This window comes from Oncorhynchus gorbuscha, unplaced genomic scaffold (genome assembly GCF_021184085.1).
Source record: "Oncorhynchus gorbuscha isolate QuinsamMale2020 ecotype Even-year unplaced genomic scaffold, OgorEven_v1.0 Un_scaffold_831, whole genome shotgun sequence".
NCBI classification, from domain to species: Eukaryota; Metazoa; Chordata; class Actinopteri; order Salmoniformes; family Salmonidae; genus Oncorhynchus; species Oncorhynchus gorbuscha.
In genome coordinates this window covers 61,901-80,000 of record NW_025745830.1, presented here as the reverse complement: position 1 = coordinate 80,000, position 18,100 = coordinate 61,901, and the positions used below count along the sequence as shown (strand labels likewise).

At 43.5% G+C, this 18,100-nt stretch overlaps 1 protein-coding gene across 1 annotated transcript in view; it reads right to left on the bottom strand.

The window, feature by feature from the left end:
• Positions 1 to 15,727, bottom strand: part of ppl (periplakin) — a 55,308-nt gene extending 39,581 nt beyond the window's left edge. Inside the window, exons 1-3 of the mRNA XM_046335724.1 lie at positions 15,459 to 15,727; positions 567 to 666; positions 97 to 251 (exon numbers count right to left, since the gene is read on the bottom strand). Of these exons, the coding sequence (XP_046191680.1) occupies positions 97 to 251; positions 567 to 666; positions 15,459 to 15,508 (305 nt within the window). The 5' untranslated portion in view covers positions 15,509 to 15,727. The remainder of the gene's footprint in view (positions 1 to 96; positions 252 to 566; positions 667 to 15,458) is intronic.
• Between the last annotated feature and the right edge of the window lie 2,373 nt (positions 15,728 to 18,100).

Below are 18,100 nucleotides of genomic sequence, written 5' to 3'. Positions count from 1 at the left end.
TAATATAACTCCTGCTCTATCATCTCAGCCTGGCGGTGCTGCAGGTACAGTAGGTATATCTAGTGTAGTGTATATCTACTAGATAATATAACTCACTCCTGCTCGATCATCTCAGCCTGGGGGTGCTGCAGGCGTTTTGCGTCAACGGCGTCCTCATCCAGGCCTTGCAGCAGCTCCAGAGAGCTTAGGATGCGCTTGTTGGTGTCGTCCTGGTACAGAGGCTGCTTGCCCTCGTTGATCTTACTCACATCCTGATACAACACAGAGCAGTCAAATGTTTTCATGTGATATTGTCAAAGACATTGAGAGCCACACAGAGCCCATTAGGATAATGCAAACAGTCTGCCAGAGCCACCAATAGGATGTTGTTGTTGCATTATCAAAAGGTATGACCCTATCATAAGGTTCTGTGACGTTCTATGAAGTTCTGAGGTTCTATGCGGTTCCACGCAGTTCTATGAGGTTCTACGATGTTATGTGATGATCTTTGAGATTCTATCCAGTTCTGTGTGGTTTTATGATGTTCTAAACGGTTCTACGAGGTTCTGTGTGATGCGGTTCTTTACCTTGTTGAGGTTCTGCTCCGTCTCAAGGATGAGCTTCTCCACCTTGTCAGCGTTCTTCTGCAGCTTCTCAATCAGTGCAGACAGCTCAGAGGAGGGCGCCCTGGAATGAGGAGGTGACAACAGTTTTTAGTCATTGAACTTATACAGAGCGACTTACATTCAACCGAAGTGGGTCAAAACAACCATAGATGACTGTCGTTGCATTCAACCGAAGTGGGTCAAAACAACCATAGATGACAGTCGTTGCATTCCACCGAAGTGGGTCAAAACAACCATAGATGACTGTCGTTGCATTCCACCGAAGTGGGTCAAAACAACCATAGATGACTGTCGTTGCAAGTAAAACATTCTTCAAAACGTTCTTCTAGGCCTGGGATGGACATCTCCAGTCCTCTGGGGCCTGATTGGTGTCATATTTTGTCCCCAGCTAACACACCTGACTCCAATAATCAACTCATCATGATCTTCAGTTTAGAACGCAATTAGTTTAAATCAGTTGTGTTTGCCAAGGATGATGGGGGAGAGTGTGACCCCCTCCCCCCATACAGACCATCTGAGGGGAGAAGACACCAGTTAGTTCTACATACAGACCCTCTCAGGGGAGAAGACACCAGTTAGTTCTACAAACAGACCCTCTCAGGGGAGAAGACACCAGTTAGTTCTACAAACAGACCCTCTCAGGGGAGAAGACACCAGTTAGTTCTACATACAGACCCTCTCAGAGGAGAAGACACCAGTTAGTTCTACAAACAGACCCTCTCAGGGGAGAAGACACCAGTTAGTTCTACAAACAGACCCTCTCAGGGGAGAAGACACCAGTTAGTTCTACATACAGACGCTCTGAGGGGAGAAGACACCAGTTAGTTCTACATACAGACCATCTCAGGGGAGAAGACACCAGTTAGTTCTACATACAGATGCTCTGAGGGGAGAAGACACCAGTTAGTTCTACATACAGACCCTCTCAGGGGAGAAGACACCAGTTAGTTCTACATACAGACGCTCTCAGAGGAGAAGACACCAGTTAGTTCTACATACAGACTCTCTCAGGGGAGAAGACACCAGTTAGTTCTACATACAGACTCTCTCAGGGGAGAAGACACCAGTTAGTTCTACATACAGACGCTCTCAGGGGAGAAGACACCAGTTAGTTCTACATACAGACTCTCTCAGGGGAGAAGACACCAGTTAGTTCTACATACAGACTCTCTCAGGGGAGAAGACACCAGTTAGTTCTACATACAGACCCTCTCAGGGGAGAAGACACCAGTTAGTTCTACATACAGACTCTCTCAGGGGAGAAGACACCAGTTAGTTCTACATACAGACCCTCTCAGGGGAGAAGACACCAGTTAGTTCTACATACAGACGATCTGTGAGTGCTGTTCCAGAAAGACCACTGTTAGGTTACAGGGATAGTTCAGTTGGGTGAACGATGCCTTTAAAAGGAAAGAGTCTGCAGTGACCGTATCTCTCTGAAAACCTTTAGAGACCATCTGTGCGTTCTGTTCAGAGTACAAAATGGACTTGAGCAACAGAACATTAAAACCGGGCCTCATAATGTGGGCCTACACAAGTAAACAGGACCTTACGTTGATGCTTTCCCCAATCGGGGACTGGAGCTTTAAACTTTAACAAAAAATGTTCACTTTGACATGCTAACGTCGACTGAGGGATAAAATCAACTCTTCAGACTGTTATGAATGAAAGACGGATCCAGTCAGTAACTAAGCTCCAGTCTTCATCTTAGTAACAGACTCAGTCAGGATTAACACAGCTCTTCAGACTGTTATGAATGAAAGACGGATCCAGTCAGTAACTAAGCTCCAGTCTTCATCTTAGTAACAGACTCAGTCAGGATTAACACAGCTCTTCAGACTGTTATGAATGAAAGACGGATCCAGTCAGTAACTAAGCTCCAGTCTTCATCTTAGTAACAGACTCAGTCAGGATTAACACAGCTCTTCAGACTGTTATGAATGAAAGACGGATCCAGTCAGTAACTAAGCTCCAGTCTTCATCTTAGTAACAGACTCAGTCAGGATTAACACAGCTCTTCAGCAGGGATGCTTAAAATGGTAGCTGTCATTAGGGAGGTAATCAGACGAGTGACTGAATGAAGTGCACTTGCCTTGTCGTCCACTTCACCGTCTGTCTGCCGTGTCTGCTAACCCTGAATGAAGTGCACTTGCCTTGTCGTCCACTTCACCGTCTGTCTGCCGTGTCTGCTAACCCTGAATGAAGTGCACTTGCCTTGTCGTCCACTTCACCGTCTGTCTGCCGTGTCTGCTAACCCTGAATGAAGTGCACTTGCCTTGTCGTCCACTTCACCGTCTGTCTGCCGTGTCTACTAACCCTGAATGAAGTGCACTTGCCTTGTCGTCCACTTCACCGTCTGTCTGCCGTGTCTACTAACCCTGAATGAAGTGCACTTGCCTTGTCGTCCACTTCACCGTCTGTCTGCCGTGTCTACTAACCCTGAATGAAGTGCACTTGCCTTGTCGTCCACTTCACCGTCTGTCTGCCGTGTCTACTAACCCTGAATGAAGTGCACTTGCCTTGTCGTCCACTTCACCGTCTGTCTGCCGTGTCTACTAACCCTGAATGAAGTGCACTTGCCTTGTCGTCCACTTCACCGTCTGTCTGCCGTGTCTACTAACCCTGAATGAAGTGCACTTGCCTTGTCGTCCACTTCACCGTCTGTCTGCCGTGTCTACTAACCCTGAATGAAGTGCACTTGCCTTGTCGTCCACTTCACCGTCTGTCTGCCGTGTCTACTAACCCTGAATGAAGTGCACTTGCCTTGTCGTCCACTTCACCGTCTGTCTGCCGTGTCTACTAACCCTGAATGAAGTGCACTTGCCTTGTCGTCCACTTCACCGTCTGTCTGCCGTGTCTACTAACCCTGAATGAAGTGCACTTGCCTTGTCGTCCACTTCACCGTCTGTCTGCCGTGTCTGCTAACCCTGAATGAACCTGTCCCAGGGGTCAGATGACATGGGCTGCATCTCAATAGACTTGCTTCGTCCACTTCACCGTCTGTCTTTCCGTGTCTCATTTCCCTGAATGAAGTGCACTTGCCTTGTCTCTCCACTTCACCAATAGTCTGTCTGCCGTGTCATTTCTTCTCCCTGAATGAAGTGCACTTGCCTTGTCTCCACTTCATCTCAATAGTCTAGTCTGCCTCTCCTCATTTCTTCTCCATCTGAATGAAGTGCACCTCTCCTCGTCATCTCAATAGTCTAGTAGTTTCCTCTCCTCATTTCTTCTCCTTCATCTCAATAGTCTAGTAGTTTCCTCTCTTCATTTCTTCTCATTCATCTCAATAGACTAATAGCTTCCTCTCCTCGTCTCTTCTCCTTCATCTCAATAGACTAATAGCTTCCTCTCCTCGTCTCTTCTCCTTCATCTCAATAGACTAATAGCTTCCTCTCTTCGTCTCTTCATCTCAATAGTCTAGTAGCCCTCTCCTCGTCATCTCAATAGTCTAGTAGCTTCCTCTCCTCGTCTCTTCTCCTTCATCTCAATAGTCTAGTAGCTTCCTCTCCTCGTCATCTCAATAGTCTAGTAGTTTCCTCTCTTCATTTCTTCTCATTCATCTCAATAGTCTAGTAGTTTCCTCTCCTCATCTCTTCTCCTTCATCTCAATAGTCTAGTAGCTTCCTCTCCTCATCTATTCTCCTTCATCTCAATAGTCTAGTAGCTTCCTCTCCTCGTCATCTCAATAGGCTAGTAGCTTCATCTCCTCATCTCAATAGTCTAGTAGCTTCCTCTCCTCATCTCTTCTCCTTCATCTCAATAGTCTAGTAGCTTCCTCTCTTCTCGTCATCTCAATAGGCTAGTAGCTTCCTCTCCTCATCTCTTCTCCTTCATCTCAATAGTCTAGTAGCTTCCTCTCCTCATCTCTTCTCCTTCATCTCAATAGTCTAGTAGCTTCCTCTCCTCGTCATCTCAATAGGCTAGTCTTCATCTCCTTCATCTCAATAGTCTAGTAGCTTCCTCTCCTCATCTCTTCTCCTTCATCTCAATAGTCTAGTAGTTTCCTCTCCTCATTTCTTCTCCTTCATCTCAATAGTCTAGTAGCTTCCTCTCTTCATCTCCTCTCCTTCATCTCAATAGTCTAGTAGTTTCCTCTCTTCATTTCTTCTCATTCATCTCAATAGACTAATAGCTTCCTCTCCTCGTCTCTTCTCCTTCATCTCAATAGACTAATAGCTTCCTCTCCTCGTCTCTTCTCCTTCATCTCAATAGACTAATAGCTTCCTCTCCTCGTCTCTTCTCCTTCATCTCAATAGTCTAGTAGCTTCCTCTCCTCATCTAGTAGCTTCCTCTCCTCGTCTCTTCTCCTTCATCTCAATAGTCTAGTAGCTTCCTCTCCTCGTCATCTCAATAGTCTAGTAGTTTCCTCTCTTCATTTCTTCTCATTCATCTCAATAGTCTAGTAGTTTCCTCTCCTCATCTCTTCTCCTTCATCTCAATAGTCTAGTAGCTTCCTCTCCTCATCTATTCTCCTTCATCTCAATAGTCTAGTAGCTTCCTCTCCTCGTCATCTCAATAGGCTAGTAGCTTCATCTCCTCGTCATCTCAATAGTCTAGTAGCTTCCTCTCCTCGTCTCTTCTCCTTCATCTCAATAGTCTAGTAGCTTCCTCTCCTCGTCATCTCAATAGGCTAGTAGCTTCATCTCCTCGTCTCTTCTCCTTCATCTCAATAGTCTAGTAGCTTCCTCTCCTCATCTCTTCTCCTTCATCTCAATAGTCTAGTAGCTTCCTCTCCTCGTCATCTCAATAGGCTAGTAGCTTCATCTCCTCGTCATCTCAATAGTCTAGTAGCTTCCTCTCCTCGTCTCTTCTCCTTCATCTCAATAGTCTAGTAGCTTCCTCTCCTCGTCATCTCAATAGTCTAGTAGTTTCCTCTCTTCATTTCTTCTCATTCATCTCAATAGTCTAGTAGTTTCCTCTCCTCATCTCTTCTCCTTCATCTGAATAGTCTAGTAGCTTCCTCTCCTCGTCATCTCAATAGGCTAGTAGCTTCATCTCCTTGTTTCCTCTCCTTCATCTCATTAGTCTAGTGTCTTCCTCATCTCTCCTCTCCTTAATCTCAATAGTCTAGAAGCTTCCTCTCCTTGTCTCCTCATCTCCTCTCCTTAATCTCAATAGTCTAGAAGCTTCCTCTCCTTGTCTCCTCTCCTCATCTCCTCTCCTTCATCTCAATAGTCTAGAAGCTTCCTCTCATTGTCTCCTCTCCTCATCTCCTCTCCTTCATCTCAATAGTCTAGTAGCTTCCTCTCCTTTATCTACACCGATGTGAGAGCACTAGACAGGTGCATGAGTATTCCATGAGGCATCCACCACCTTTCTTCCTGTCAGTGATCTTGTGCAGGATTCCATCAGACAACGGGTCAGATCTGTTTACCTGAAGGGAGACTTTGACATCTGGAACACCTAAGAGAAATGTTGCTGAGCCCCAGTAGAGGCCTGTAAATCAGGCCCATCGCAGACCAGGACAGTAACACCATTGTCAATCTGACACACTGTCTGCATAGTGCTGTGGAAAACATTGACATTAAAACACACCTTTGTTCATACTCAGTGTAATTCATTAAATAAAACACATTGGCTCATATAACCTAGAAGTACTGCAGTGGAGGCAACAAGAGACTACAGCAGCTTGGGCACTAAGTACATTACTATTCTTCACTCATCAATGCTACCATCTTTTCCTTGCCCAACAACAACAGCAACTAGAATACTAAAGCAGAGACAGACTGATACCCCGGCTAATATTAGAAGTGTTTTCTATAAAAAGCTTTGTGCATCAGACAACGTGTCTCCAGTCTGTTTACCTGTGAGTTTAAAATGGAACACCTGCCCATCACACCAGCCCCTGAGCCCTGTTCAGAACACCATGCAGACAGGAGACATTCCAGAACACACAGCACATCACACTAACCCCTGTTCAGAACACCCAGCCCATCACACCAACCCCTGAGGTCTGTTCAGAACACCCAGCCCATCACACCAACCCCTGAGGTCTGTTCAGAACACCCAGCACATCACACTAACCCCTGTTCAGAACACCCAGCCCATCACACCAACCCCTGAGCTCTGTTCAGAACACCCAGCCCATCACACCAACCCCTGAGCTCTGTTCAGAACACCCAGCCCATCACACCAACCCCTGAGCTCTGTTCAGAACACCATGCAGACAGGAGACATTCCAGAACACACAACGTTCCTTCTGCGACACGGTTCTTAGATCACACTGTACATGCAAATAAGCTATTATAAATCATCTTTGCTTTTCATACAATACTTCACACTAGAGGTCGACCGATTAATCAGAATGGCCGACTCGTGTTTGCAATGTTCCGTTTACTAGTCCAACGCTCTAACCACCTGCCTTACATTGCACTCCACGAGGAGCCTGCGTGGCAGGCTGACTACCTGTTATGCGAGGACAGCAAGAAGGCAAGGTAAGTTGCTAGCTAGCATTAAACTTATCTTATAAAAAACAATATTAACATAATCACTGTAGTTATTTAGTGTGTCCTGTGTTGCATATAATTGATGCGGTGCCTGTTAATTTCTCATCGAATCACAGCCTACTTCGACAAACCAGTGATGATTTAACAAGCGCATTTGCGAAAAACCACTGTCGTTGCACCAATGTGTACCTAACCATAAACATCAATGCCTTTCTTTAAAATCAATAAACAACTATATATTTTTAAACCTGCATATTTAACTAGGGAAATTGTGTGACTTCTCTTGCATTCTGTGCAACAGAATCAGGGTATATGCAGCAGTTTGGGCCGCCTGGCTCGTTGAGAACTGTATGAAGTCCATTTATTCCTAACAAAAGGCCGTAATTAATTTGCCAGAATTTTATCGAATTATGACACAACATTGAAGGTTGTACAATGTAACAGCAATATTAAGACTTAGGGATGCCACCCGTTAGATAAAATACGGAACAGTTCCGTATTTCACAGAAAGAATAAACGTTTTGATTTTGAAATGAGTTTCCGGATTCTACCATTTTAATGACCAAAGGCTCGTATTTGTGCATTTTTTATGTTATAATTAAGTCTATGATTTGATAGAGCAGTCTGACTGGGCGGTGGTAGGCAGGAGCAGGCTCGTAAGCATTCATCCAAACAGCACTTTCCTGCATTTGCCAGCAGCTCTTTGCTGTGCTTTTAAAGCATTGAGCTGTTTATGACTTCAAGCCTATCAACTCCCGAGATTAGACTGGTGTAACCGATGTGAAATGGCTAGCTAGTTAGCGGGGTACGCTAATAGCGTTTCAAATGTCACTCGCTCTGAGACTTGGAGTAGTTGTTCCCCTTGCTCTGCATGGGTAACGCTGCTTTGAGTGTGGCTGTTGTCGATGTGTTCCTGGTTCAAGCCCAGATAGAAGCGAGGAGAGGAGAGGGACGGAAGCTATATTGTTTCACTGGCAATACTCAAGTGCCTATAAGAACATCCAATAGTCAAAGGTTTATGAAATACACATCGTATAGAGAGAAATAGTTCAATAATTCCTATAATAACTATAACCTAAAACTTATTACCTGGGAATATTGAAGACTCATGTTAAAAGGAACCACCAGCTTTCATATGTTCTCATGTTCTGAGCAAGGAACTTTAGCTTTCTTACATGGCACATATTGCACTTTTACTTTATTTTCCAACACTGTGTTTTTGCATTATTTCAACCAAAACCAAATTGAACATGTTTCATTATTTATTTGAGGCTAAATGTATTTTATTTATGTATTATATTAAGTTAAAATAAGTGTTCATTCAGTATTGTTGTAATTGTCAATATTAATCGGTATTGGCTTTTTTTGGTCCTCCAATAATCTGTATCGGTGTTGAAAAATCATAATCGGTCGACCTCTACCACACACACACACACACACACACACACACACACACACACACACACACACACACACACACACACACACACACACACACACACACACACACACACACACACACACACACACAACTCTCTATTGAAGAGAAGACATGATGAAACATGATTGGACTCAACAGCATACATGCATCTTGTCATTGGAAGCAGTCCAGTTCGTGACTCACTCCTCTCTCATGGGAGCCTGCTGTCATTGATGGAGGTGTTGGTGAAGTGCCATCAACCAGTAAACCACATTCTGATGGCACTTAAATCAAATCAAACTTTAATTTGTCACGTGCGCCGAATACAACAGGTGTAGGTAGACCTTACAGTGAAATTGCCTACTTACTACAGGCAATTTCTAAGTAAAGGACAGAACTAGTTGTAGCACAGTGTTGATCCTGGTCCTCCTGAGGACAGAACTAGTTGTAGCAGTGTTGATCCTGGTCCTCCTGAGGACAGAACTAGTTGTAGCACAGTGTTGATTCTGGTCCTCCTGAGGACAGAACTAGTTGTAGCAGTGTTGATCCTGGTCCTCCTGAGGACAGAACTAGTTGTGGCACAGTGTTGATCCTGGTCCTCCTGAGGACAGAACTAGTTGTGGCACAGTGTTGATCCTGGTCCTCCTGAGGACAGAACTAGTTGTAGCAGTGTTGATCCTGGTCCTCCTGAGGACAGAACTAGTTGTAGCACAGTGTTGATCCTGGTCCTCCTGAGGACAGAACTAGTTGTAGAGTATTGTTGTAGTCTGTTATCTCCAGAAGGTTATCTCCTCCTACAGAACTGGCCCAACAGGTTCTATTCTCCTTTATGTAACAGAGAATGATGTTTAAATAACCCGCAGCCTGAGGTGATGAGGTGATGAGTGCATTGAAGAGTAAGAGTTTTATATCGTTTGATATTAGAACACCTGTTGGTTATACACATCTATGTGTCTATTTCTACGTGCCTGAAGCTGGGTATTGGACTGGGGTTCTGATCAAGTCTATATAATGGTGGGGTCTTATTCAGACAGGTTGATTTATCACATAGCAGACTTGGGTTCAAATGCTTTTCAAAATATCAGTTAAGAACACATTCTTATTTTCAATGACGGCCTGTTCAGGCGCAGAACAACAGATTTGTACCTTGTCAGCTCGGGGGTTTGAACTCACAACCTTCCGGTTACTAGTCCAACGCTCTAACCACTAGGCTATGCTGCCGCTCCATTAGTAGACAGGTGTTCTCATATCAGATATGTATAGCATTAGTAGACAGGTGTTCTCATATCAGATATGTATAGCATTAGTAGACAGGTGTTCTCATATCAGATATGTATAGCATTAGTAGACAGGTGTTCTCATATCAGATATGTACAGCATTAGTAGACTCAGGTGTTCTCATATCAGATATGTACAGCATTAGTAGACAGGTGTTCTCATATCAGATATGTATAGCATTAGTAGACAGGTGTTCTCATATCAGATATGTACAGCATTAGTAGACAGGTGTTCTCATATCAGATATGTACAGCATTAGTAGACAGGTGTTCTCATATCAGATATGTATAGCATTAGTAGACAGGTGTTCTCATATCAGATATGTACAGCATTAGTAGACAGGTGTTCTCATATCAGATATGTACAGCATTAGTAGACAGGTGTTCTCATATCAGATATGTATAGCATTAGTAGACAGGTGTTCTCATATCAGATATGTAATATGTACAACTGTTTGCTTATGTGACCTTTCAAGGCATTCACAGTTTGATTAAATCATATGTTGAGGTTTCCATGCCCCGGCTTGACATTTGAATTAAATCATAAATTATAGTCCTTGTCATATCTATTCAAAAATCAGTGGGATTGCATTGCACACTGTGCAAAGAGTCTGGGTGTTTTCAACCACTGACAAACAGCTGGATTCTTGTGAAACTGGCATTGGCTCCAACTGGGGCAAAATGCCATGATGCCCCTGGTTCCAACTGGGGCAAAATGACAATGATGCCCCTGGTTCCAACTGGGGCAAAATGACATGATGCCCCTGGTTCCAACTGGGGCAAAATGACCATGATGCCCCTGGTTCCAACTGGGGCAAAATGACCATGACGCCCCTGGTTCCAACTGGGGCAAAATGACCATGATGCCCCTGGTTCCAACTGGGGCAAAATGACATGATGCCCCTGGTTCCAACTGGGGCAAAATGCCATGATGCCCCTGGTTCCAACTGGGGCAAAATGCCATGATGCCCCTGGTTCCAACTGGGGCAAAATGACCATGATGCCCCTGGTTCCAACTGGGGCAAAATGACATGATGCCCCTGGTTCCAACTGGGGCAAAATGACATGATGCCCCTGGTTCCAACTGGGGCAAAATGACATGATGCCCCTGGTTCCAACTGGGGCAAAATGACATGATGCCCCTGGTTCCAACTGGGGCAAAATGATATGATGTCCACAGTTTTTATACCACAAATGGTTCTCTTTAGATTCACAGCCCAGCTCTCACTGTAGGACTTAATGTGAGCCATTAGGGTTATCCATCGCGTCTCATCCTTTATAGAACAAAGAGGCCTCAGGCTAATAGAGTGTGTATCCTCCTTTATTAAACCAAACCTTTCACACTTGACAGTGTGTGTGTGAGTTCAAAGGCCACGTTGAAAGGGCCCTAATGCAGCGCTATGTCTTTTTTAACCAGTCGTAGTGTGTGTTTTACACAGCTGATTTCAATGATCAACGCTGGATGATGAGTTGGTTAGTTGAATGGGCTGTGTAGCGTGTTAGGACAGAGTCGGGGTAACCCTGGCCTAAAGGAAAGAGTACGCCTATAGAATGCCCTGGAAAGTACATTCGGGAGAGTTCTTATGACACAGTCATAGCAATAAGATGGCTGGCTAGCCTAGCGGTTCAGATCAAATCAAATGTTATTGGTCACATACACGTGTTTAGCAGATGTTATTGTGGGTGGAGTGAAATGCTACAGTTTGTATTAAAGGGATGGATGGCCTGGGGGAGGTGGACCTCTGGTCTACAGTTTGTATTAAAGGGATGGATGGCCTGGGGGAGGTGGACCTCTGGTCTACAGTTTGTATTAAAGGGATGGATGGCCTGGGGGAGGTGGACCTCTGGTCTACAGTTTGTATTAAAGGGATGGATGGCCTGGGGGAGGTGGACCTCTGGTCTACAGTTTGTATTAAAGGGATGGATGGCCTGGGGGAGGTGGACCTCTGGTCTACAGTTTGTATTAAAGGGATGGATGGCCTGGGGGAGGTGGACCTCTGGTCTACAGTTTGTATTAAAGGGATGACCTGGGGGAGGTGGACCTCTGGTCTACAGCTTCTATTAGAAGGATGCCAACAAACATTGTTCCAATATGCTGAACATCTTATATATTATTATTATATTATTATATTATATTATTATATTATATTATTATATTATATATTATATTTGATTTATTTTGATTGAACCTTTATTTAACCAGAGAGATGTGTGTTGGACACACATCTCTCCGAATAAGGAGTAAAGTATTTCCAAGGAGAGGGAGAGAGGGACAAATTGTAACCAGAAGGTAACTATGAGTCTTTGAGGTTATAGAGGGAGGGATGAGATCCAGATGAACTTCCCAAACAACCAAGGCCCAGATCAGACAAACCCTTTCTAGACCCCAACTCCTTCAAATATGAACTTCCCAAACAACCAAGGCCCAGATCAGACAAACCCTTCCTAGACCCCAACTCCTTCAAATATGAACTTCCCAAACAACCAAGGCCCAGATCAGACAAACCCTTTCTAGACCCCAACTCCTTCAAATATGAACTTCCCAAACAACCAAGGCCCAGATCAGACAAACCCTTCCTTCAAATAGACCCCAACTCCTTCAAATATGAACTTCCCAAACAACCAAGGCCCAGATCAGACAAACCCTTCCTAGACCCCAACTCCTTCAAATATGAACTTCCCAAACAACCAAGGCCCAGATCAGACAAACCCTTCCTAGACCCCAACTCCTTCAAATATGAACTTCCCAAACAACCAAGGCCCAGATCAGACAAACCCTTCCTAGACCCCAACTCCTTCAAATATGAACTTCCCAAACAACCAAGGCCCAGATCAGACAAACCCTTTCTAGACCCCAACTCCTTCAAATATGAACTTCCCAAACAACCAAGGCCCAAACAACCAAGATCAGACAAACCCTTTCTAGACCCCAACTCCTTCAAATATGAACTTCCCAAACAACAAAGGCCCAGATCAGACAAACCATTCTAGACCCCAACTCCTTCAAATATGAACTTCCTCAACCAAGGCCCAGATCAGACAAACCCTTTCTAGACCCCAACTAAATATGAACTCTGTGAAGGCCCAGATCAGACAAACCCTTTCTAGACCCCAACTCCTTCAAATATGAACTTCCCAAACAACCAAGGCCCAGAAGACAAACCCTTCCTAGACCCCAACTCCTTCAAATGGAACTGGGCCCAGATCAGACAAACCCTTCCTAGACCCCAACTCTTCAAATATGAACTTCCCAAACAACCAAGGCCCAGATCAGAAAGTTGACCCCAACTCCTTCAAATATGAACTTCCCAAACAACCAAGGCCCAGATCAGACAAACCCTTCCTAGACCCCAACTCCTTCAAATAGAACCAAACAACCAAGGCCCAGATAGATCATCCCCAACTGTTCAAATAGAACTCCAGCTGATCAGACAAACCCTTTCTAGACTCATGTCTGCTGTAAACAACCAAGGCCCAGATCAGACAAACCCTTCTATCTTCAAATCTCTTCCCAAACAACCAAGGCCCAGATCAGACAAACCAACCCCAACTCCTTCAAATCTGAACTTCCCAAACAAGAGATCAGACAAACCCTTTCTAGACAACCCTTCAAGACCAAACCAATCAACCATTAGGGTCCCTAGGCCCTCCAGTATTAAATCAAGGAGTAGGAGCTGCCCCCTAAATGGAACTGGGCCCATTGTGATGTGTTGACAGCCACATTAAATAACTGCCTCCAGCTGATAGGAGACTCATGTCTGCTGTAGTACTTCTATCTGCAAATCTCTGAGGAGACCACCAATAACCCTGATCTGACTCAATCAAGATCTATTGAACACCCTTAAGACCACCAATAACTCTGATTAAATCACTGCCCCCAGGAAGTTGTGATGTGTTGACCCACATTAAATAACTGACTCCGGATTCCCTCTTGATTCCATTAATCCTACAACCAGCATTTCGGGAAAATCAGGGAATTTTGCAACCCTACACATAAATTACATACGCCCACACCCACACACATGCATGCAAGCATGCACGCACACACACGCCCACACACACAATGTGTGTGGTTTTCATTATTCCAACATTGTGTCTGACTCATACGTTGAAACATAAAAGCCTCATTCACTAACTAGAAACAGTTTTAAGCAGCTTGCTAGGCCTTTCCTTCAATATCAGACAAGATACATTCCCTTCTTTACTGAAGTCAATGATGAGCCTCCCATTAAGGCTTTGTCCCAAACAGCTCCCTATTCTCAAAGGGCTCTGGTCAAAAGTAGTGCACTAATTAGGGAATAGGGTGCCATTGGCCATAGGGCTCTGGTCAAACGTAGTGCACTAATTAGGGAATATGGTGCCCATTTGGGACGTAGCCCGTCCCAGAGCCATACACCATCCCAGAGCCATACACCATCCCAGAGCCATACACCGTCCCAGAGCCATACACCGTCCCAGAGCCATACACCGTCCCAGAGCCATACACCGTCCCAGAGCCATACACCGTCCCAGAGCCATACATCGTCCCAGAGCCATACACCATCCCAGAGCCATACACCATCCCAGAGCCATACATTACATAGATAACCATTGGAAACAGATTAGCTAGCTAACCTCTCATGTTCCAAGCCAAAGGAGTGTTGTTATTACTAGGTGGCCCGGACTCTATCCTGCCCTCCTCCTCCCTCCTCCTCCTCCTACTCTCACTTGACGAGTGACAACCTGCATGCTCTGTGCTCTCTCTGTTCAGAGACACTGACTTACAACCCATATTAAACCCTATATAGTGCACTACTTTTGACCAAGGCCCATAGGGCCGTGATCCCTATATAGTGCACTACTTTTGACCAGGGTCCATAGGGCTCTGTTCCCTATATAGAGCACTACTTTAGACCAGAGCCCATAGGGGTATAGTGTGCGGTGTGGGATGCATACACTGACTGCCCCAGAGAAGATCCAGTATAGCAAGTTCCTGAAGTGAGAGTGAAAAGTGACAGTTGAAAATGTTGATAAATATTTGGAGATTTTTTTTGGGGGGGCAGCTCGTCACTAGGTAGGTGGGAGTGCATGGTGAAACACCTCACTGTATAATTATATAGGGATTTATATTGTTTATATGAACAAAGAGACGACTGGATTCAATTTCTTTTTTTTTTGCCCGATACAGTAGCCTGATATTTTACTATATTTCGGCAAAAGTGAGGTCAATACTTTCTTTAAGTGAAAAGTAGTTGAACAGGACTGGGTTGAAGTCCATCACCGTGTATTCCCTCACTCTACCCCGAAAGCCAAAGTTATCAAACCAGTTACTGACACTAACATACAGCCACGCCCTCTGGTCAAGTTAATAAAAGGACGTTCAAGTGTATAAACTAAGGCTACACAAAACAATATCATTAAAAGCCATTTTCCAGAGTTGTATAAACTTTGGAATATGACTTAACCCCCCATGCAACGTGGCTTAATTTATTGTATTACATAGTATTACAATGTCCCAGAAGTGTTGTCAAGTTATAAAATACGCATTATCATAAACGATCATAAATATAATCCTGAAGCATACTGACAGTGTTGTCAATTTGTCAAACGTCCCAACTTCACTTTATCTTTCCTAATGCGACATTAAAATAAACTTGCACAGTGATTACAAAGTTACAACTCGCTATTTATAACCACCAAGACAACTTTCAACATAGAAACAACTGCTCACTTTTTCGTTTGCGTGATGGTCACGCTCTTCGAGGGTTTTTTCTTGAACATTTTGCCAGCGGGACGACTCGGATTCTTCTCCCGTAAACACCTGTCTCTTCTTGTGCTTCTCTCTGTGAAGATATCCCGTGGGGAGAGGTGAGACGTCTTTCTGAGTTCTCTGGTATGTTCTCTCTCTTCCTCGGACAGGTAGGTATGCCCCAGTACGCTCCACACACACAAATGGGAAAGTCAAATGATGAGATTCGGCGACGCCCACTAGCGCTAATTCCTTCCAGCAGTCAGTCAGCACAGGAAAAGTGATCCGCAGTAAAGGAGGGGGTGCTGTGGATTTCTCCCTGTATGTGTTGCATACCTGTCACCTATGAACGCGTGGGCGGGGCTGGTTTTATGCTTTTCCATACAGGTTACAGGTGGATACCGCACCTTTTAGGTATGGACATTGCTACCATGTTATCAACACATTGCCATTTGCTCAGATGAAAATGCAACTACCAGTGTTTGAGAGAGCAGTCAACGCAGTGTTCAAAAGCAAATCTATGACGTTGTTATTACAGGTCAGACTGTAATACATTGATATATCGGTTACAGTTCAGACTGTAATACATTGATATATCGGTTACAGGTCAGGATGTAATACATTGATATATCGGTTACAGGTCAGGCTGTAATACATTGATATATCGGTTACAGGTCAGGCTGTAATACATTGATATATTGGCTACAGGTCAGACTGTAATACATTGATATATTGGTTACAGGTCAGGCTGTAATACATTGATATATTGGCTACAGGTCAGGCTGTAATATATTGATATATTGGCTACAGGTCAGACTGTAATACATTGATATATTGGTTACAGGTCAGACTGTAATACATTGATATATTGGCTACAGGTCAGACTGTAATACATTGATATATTGGTTACAGGTCAGGGTGTAATACATTGATATATTGGTTACAGGTCAGACTGTAATACATTGATATATTGGTTACAGGTCAGACTGTTATACATTGATATATCGGTTACAGGTCAGGGTGTAATACATATTGGTTACAGGTCAGGGTGTAATACGTTGATATATTGGTTACAGGTCAGGGTGTAATACATTGATATATTGGTTACAGGTCAGGGTGTAATACATTGATATATTGGTTACAGGTCAGACTGTAATACATATTGGTTACAGGTCAGACTGTAATATATTGATATATTGGTTACAGGTCAGGATGTAATATATTGATATATTGGCTACAGGTCAGGCTGTAATACATTGATATATTGGTTACAGGTCAGACTGTAATATATTGATATATTGGTTACAGGTCAGGGTTTAATACATTGATATATTGGTTACAGGTCAGACTGTAAGACTTTGATATATTGGCTACAGGTCAGGGTGTAATACATTGATATATTGGTTACAGGTCAGGGTGTAATACATTGATATATTGGTTACAGGTCAGACTGTAATACATATTGGTTACAGGTCAGACTGTAATATATTGATATATTGGTTACAGGTCAGGATGTAATATATTGATATATTGGCTACAGGTCAGGCTGTAATACATTGATATATTGGTTACAGGTCAGACTGTAATATATTGATATATTGGTTACAGGTCAGGGTTTAATACATTGATATATTGGTTACAGGTCAGACTGTAAGACTTTGATATATTGGCTACAGGTCAGGGTGTAATACATTGATATATTGGTTACAGGTCAGACTGTAATACATTGATATATTGGTTACAGGTCAGACTGTAATACATTGATATATTGTTTACAGGTCAGACTGTAATACATTGATATATTGGCTACAGGTCAGACTGTAATATATTGATATATTGGCTACAGGTCAGACTGTCATACATTGATATATTGGCTACAGGTCAGACTGTAATACATTGATATATTGGTTACAGGTCAGACTGTAATACATTGATATATTGGCTACAGGTCAGACTGTAATACATTGATATATTGGTTACAGGTCAGGGTGTAATACATTGATATATTGGTTACAGGTCAGGGTGTAATACATTGATATATTGGCTACAGGTCAGGGTGTAATACATTGATATATTGGCTACAGGTCAGGGTGTAATACATTGATATATTGGCTACAGGTCAGGATGTAATACATTGACACAAGTTGAGGCACTGCATCTCAGTGCTTGAGGCGTCATTACAGACACCCTGGTTCGAATCCAGGCTGTATCACAATCGGCCGTGATTGGGAGTCATATAGGCGGTGCAGAATTGGCCCAGCGTCAGGCCGTGTAAATAAGAATTTGTTCTTAACTGACTTAGCTAAATAAAGGTTAAATAAAAAATAAATAAAACAATTACATTTAAAATGTTGGACCAGTTGACCATTATCAGAAGTAGTGTGTGTCTTAATATAGTGTCACAGTGTTGACCATGGTTCTGAGGGGGAGGAGTTATAGTGTGTCATAATATAGTGTAACAGTGTTGACCATGGTTCTGAGGGGAGGAGTTATATTGTGTCATAATATAGTGTAACAGTGTTGACCATGGTTCTGAGGGGGAGGAGTTATATTGTGTCATAATATAGTGTAACAGTGTTGACCATGGTTCTGAGGGGGAGGAGTTATATTGTGTCATAATATAG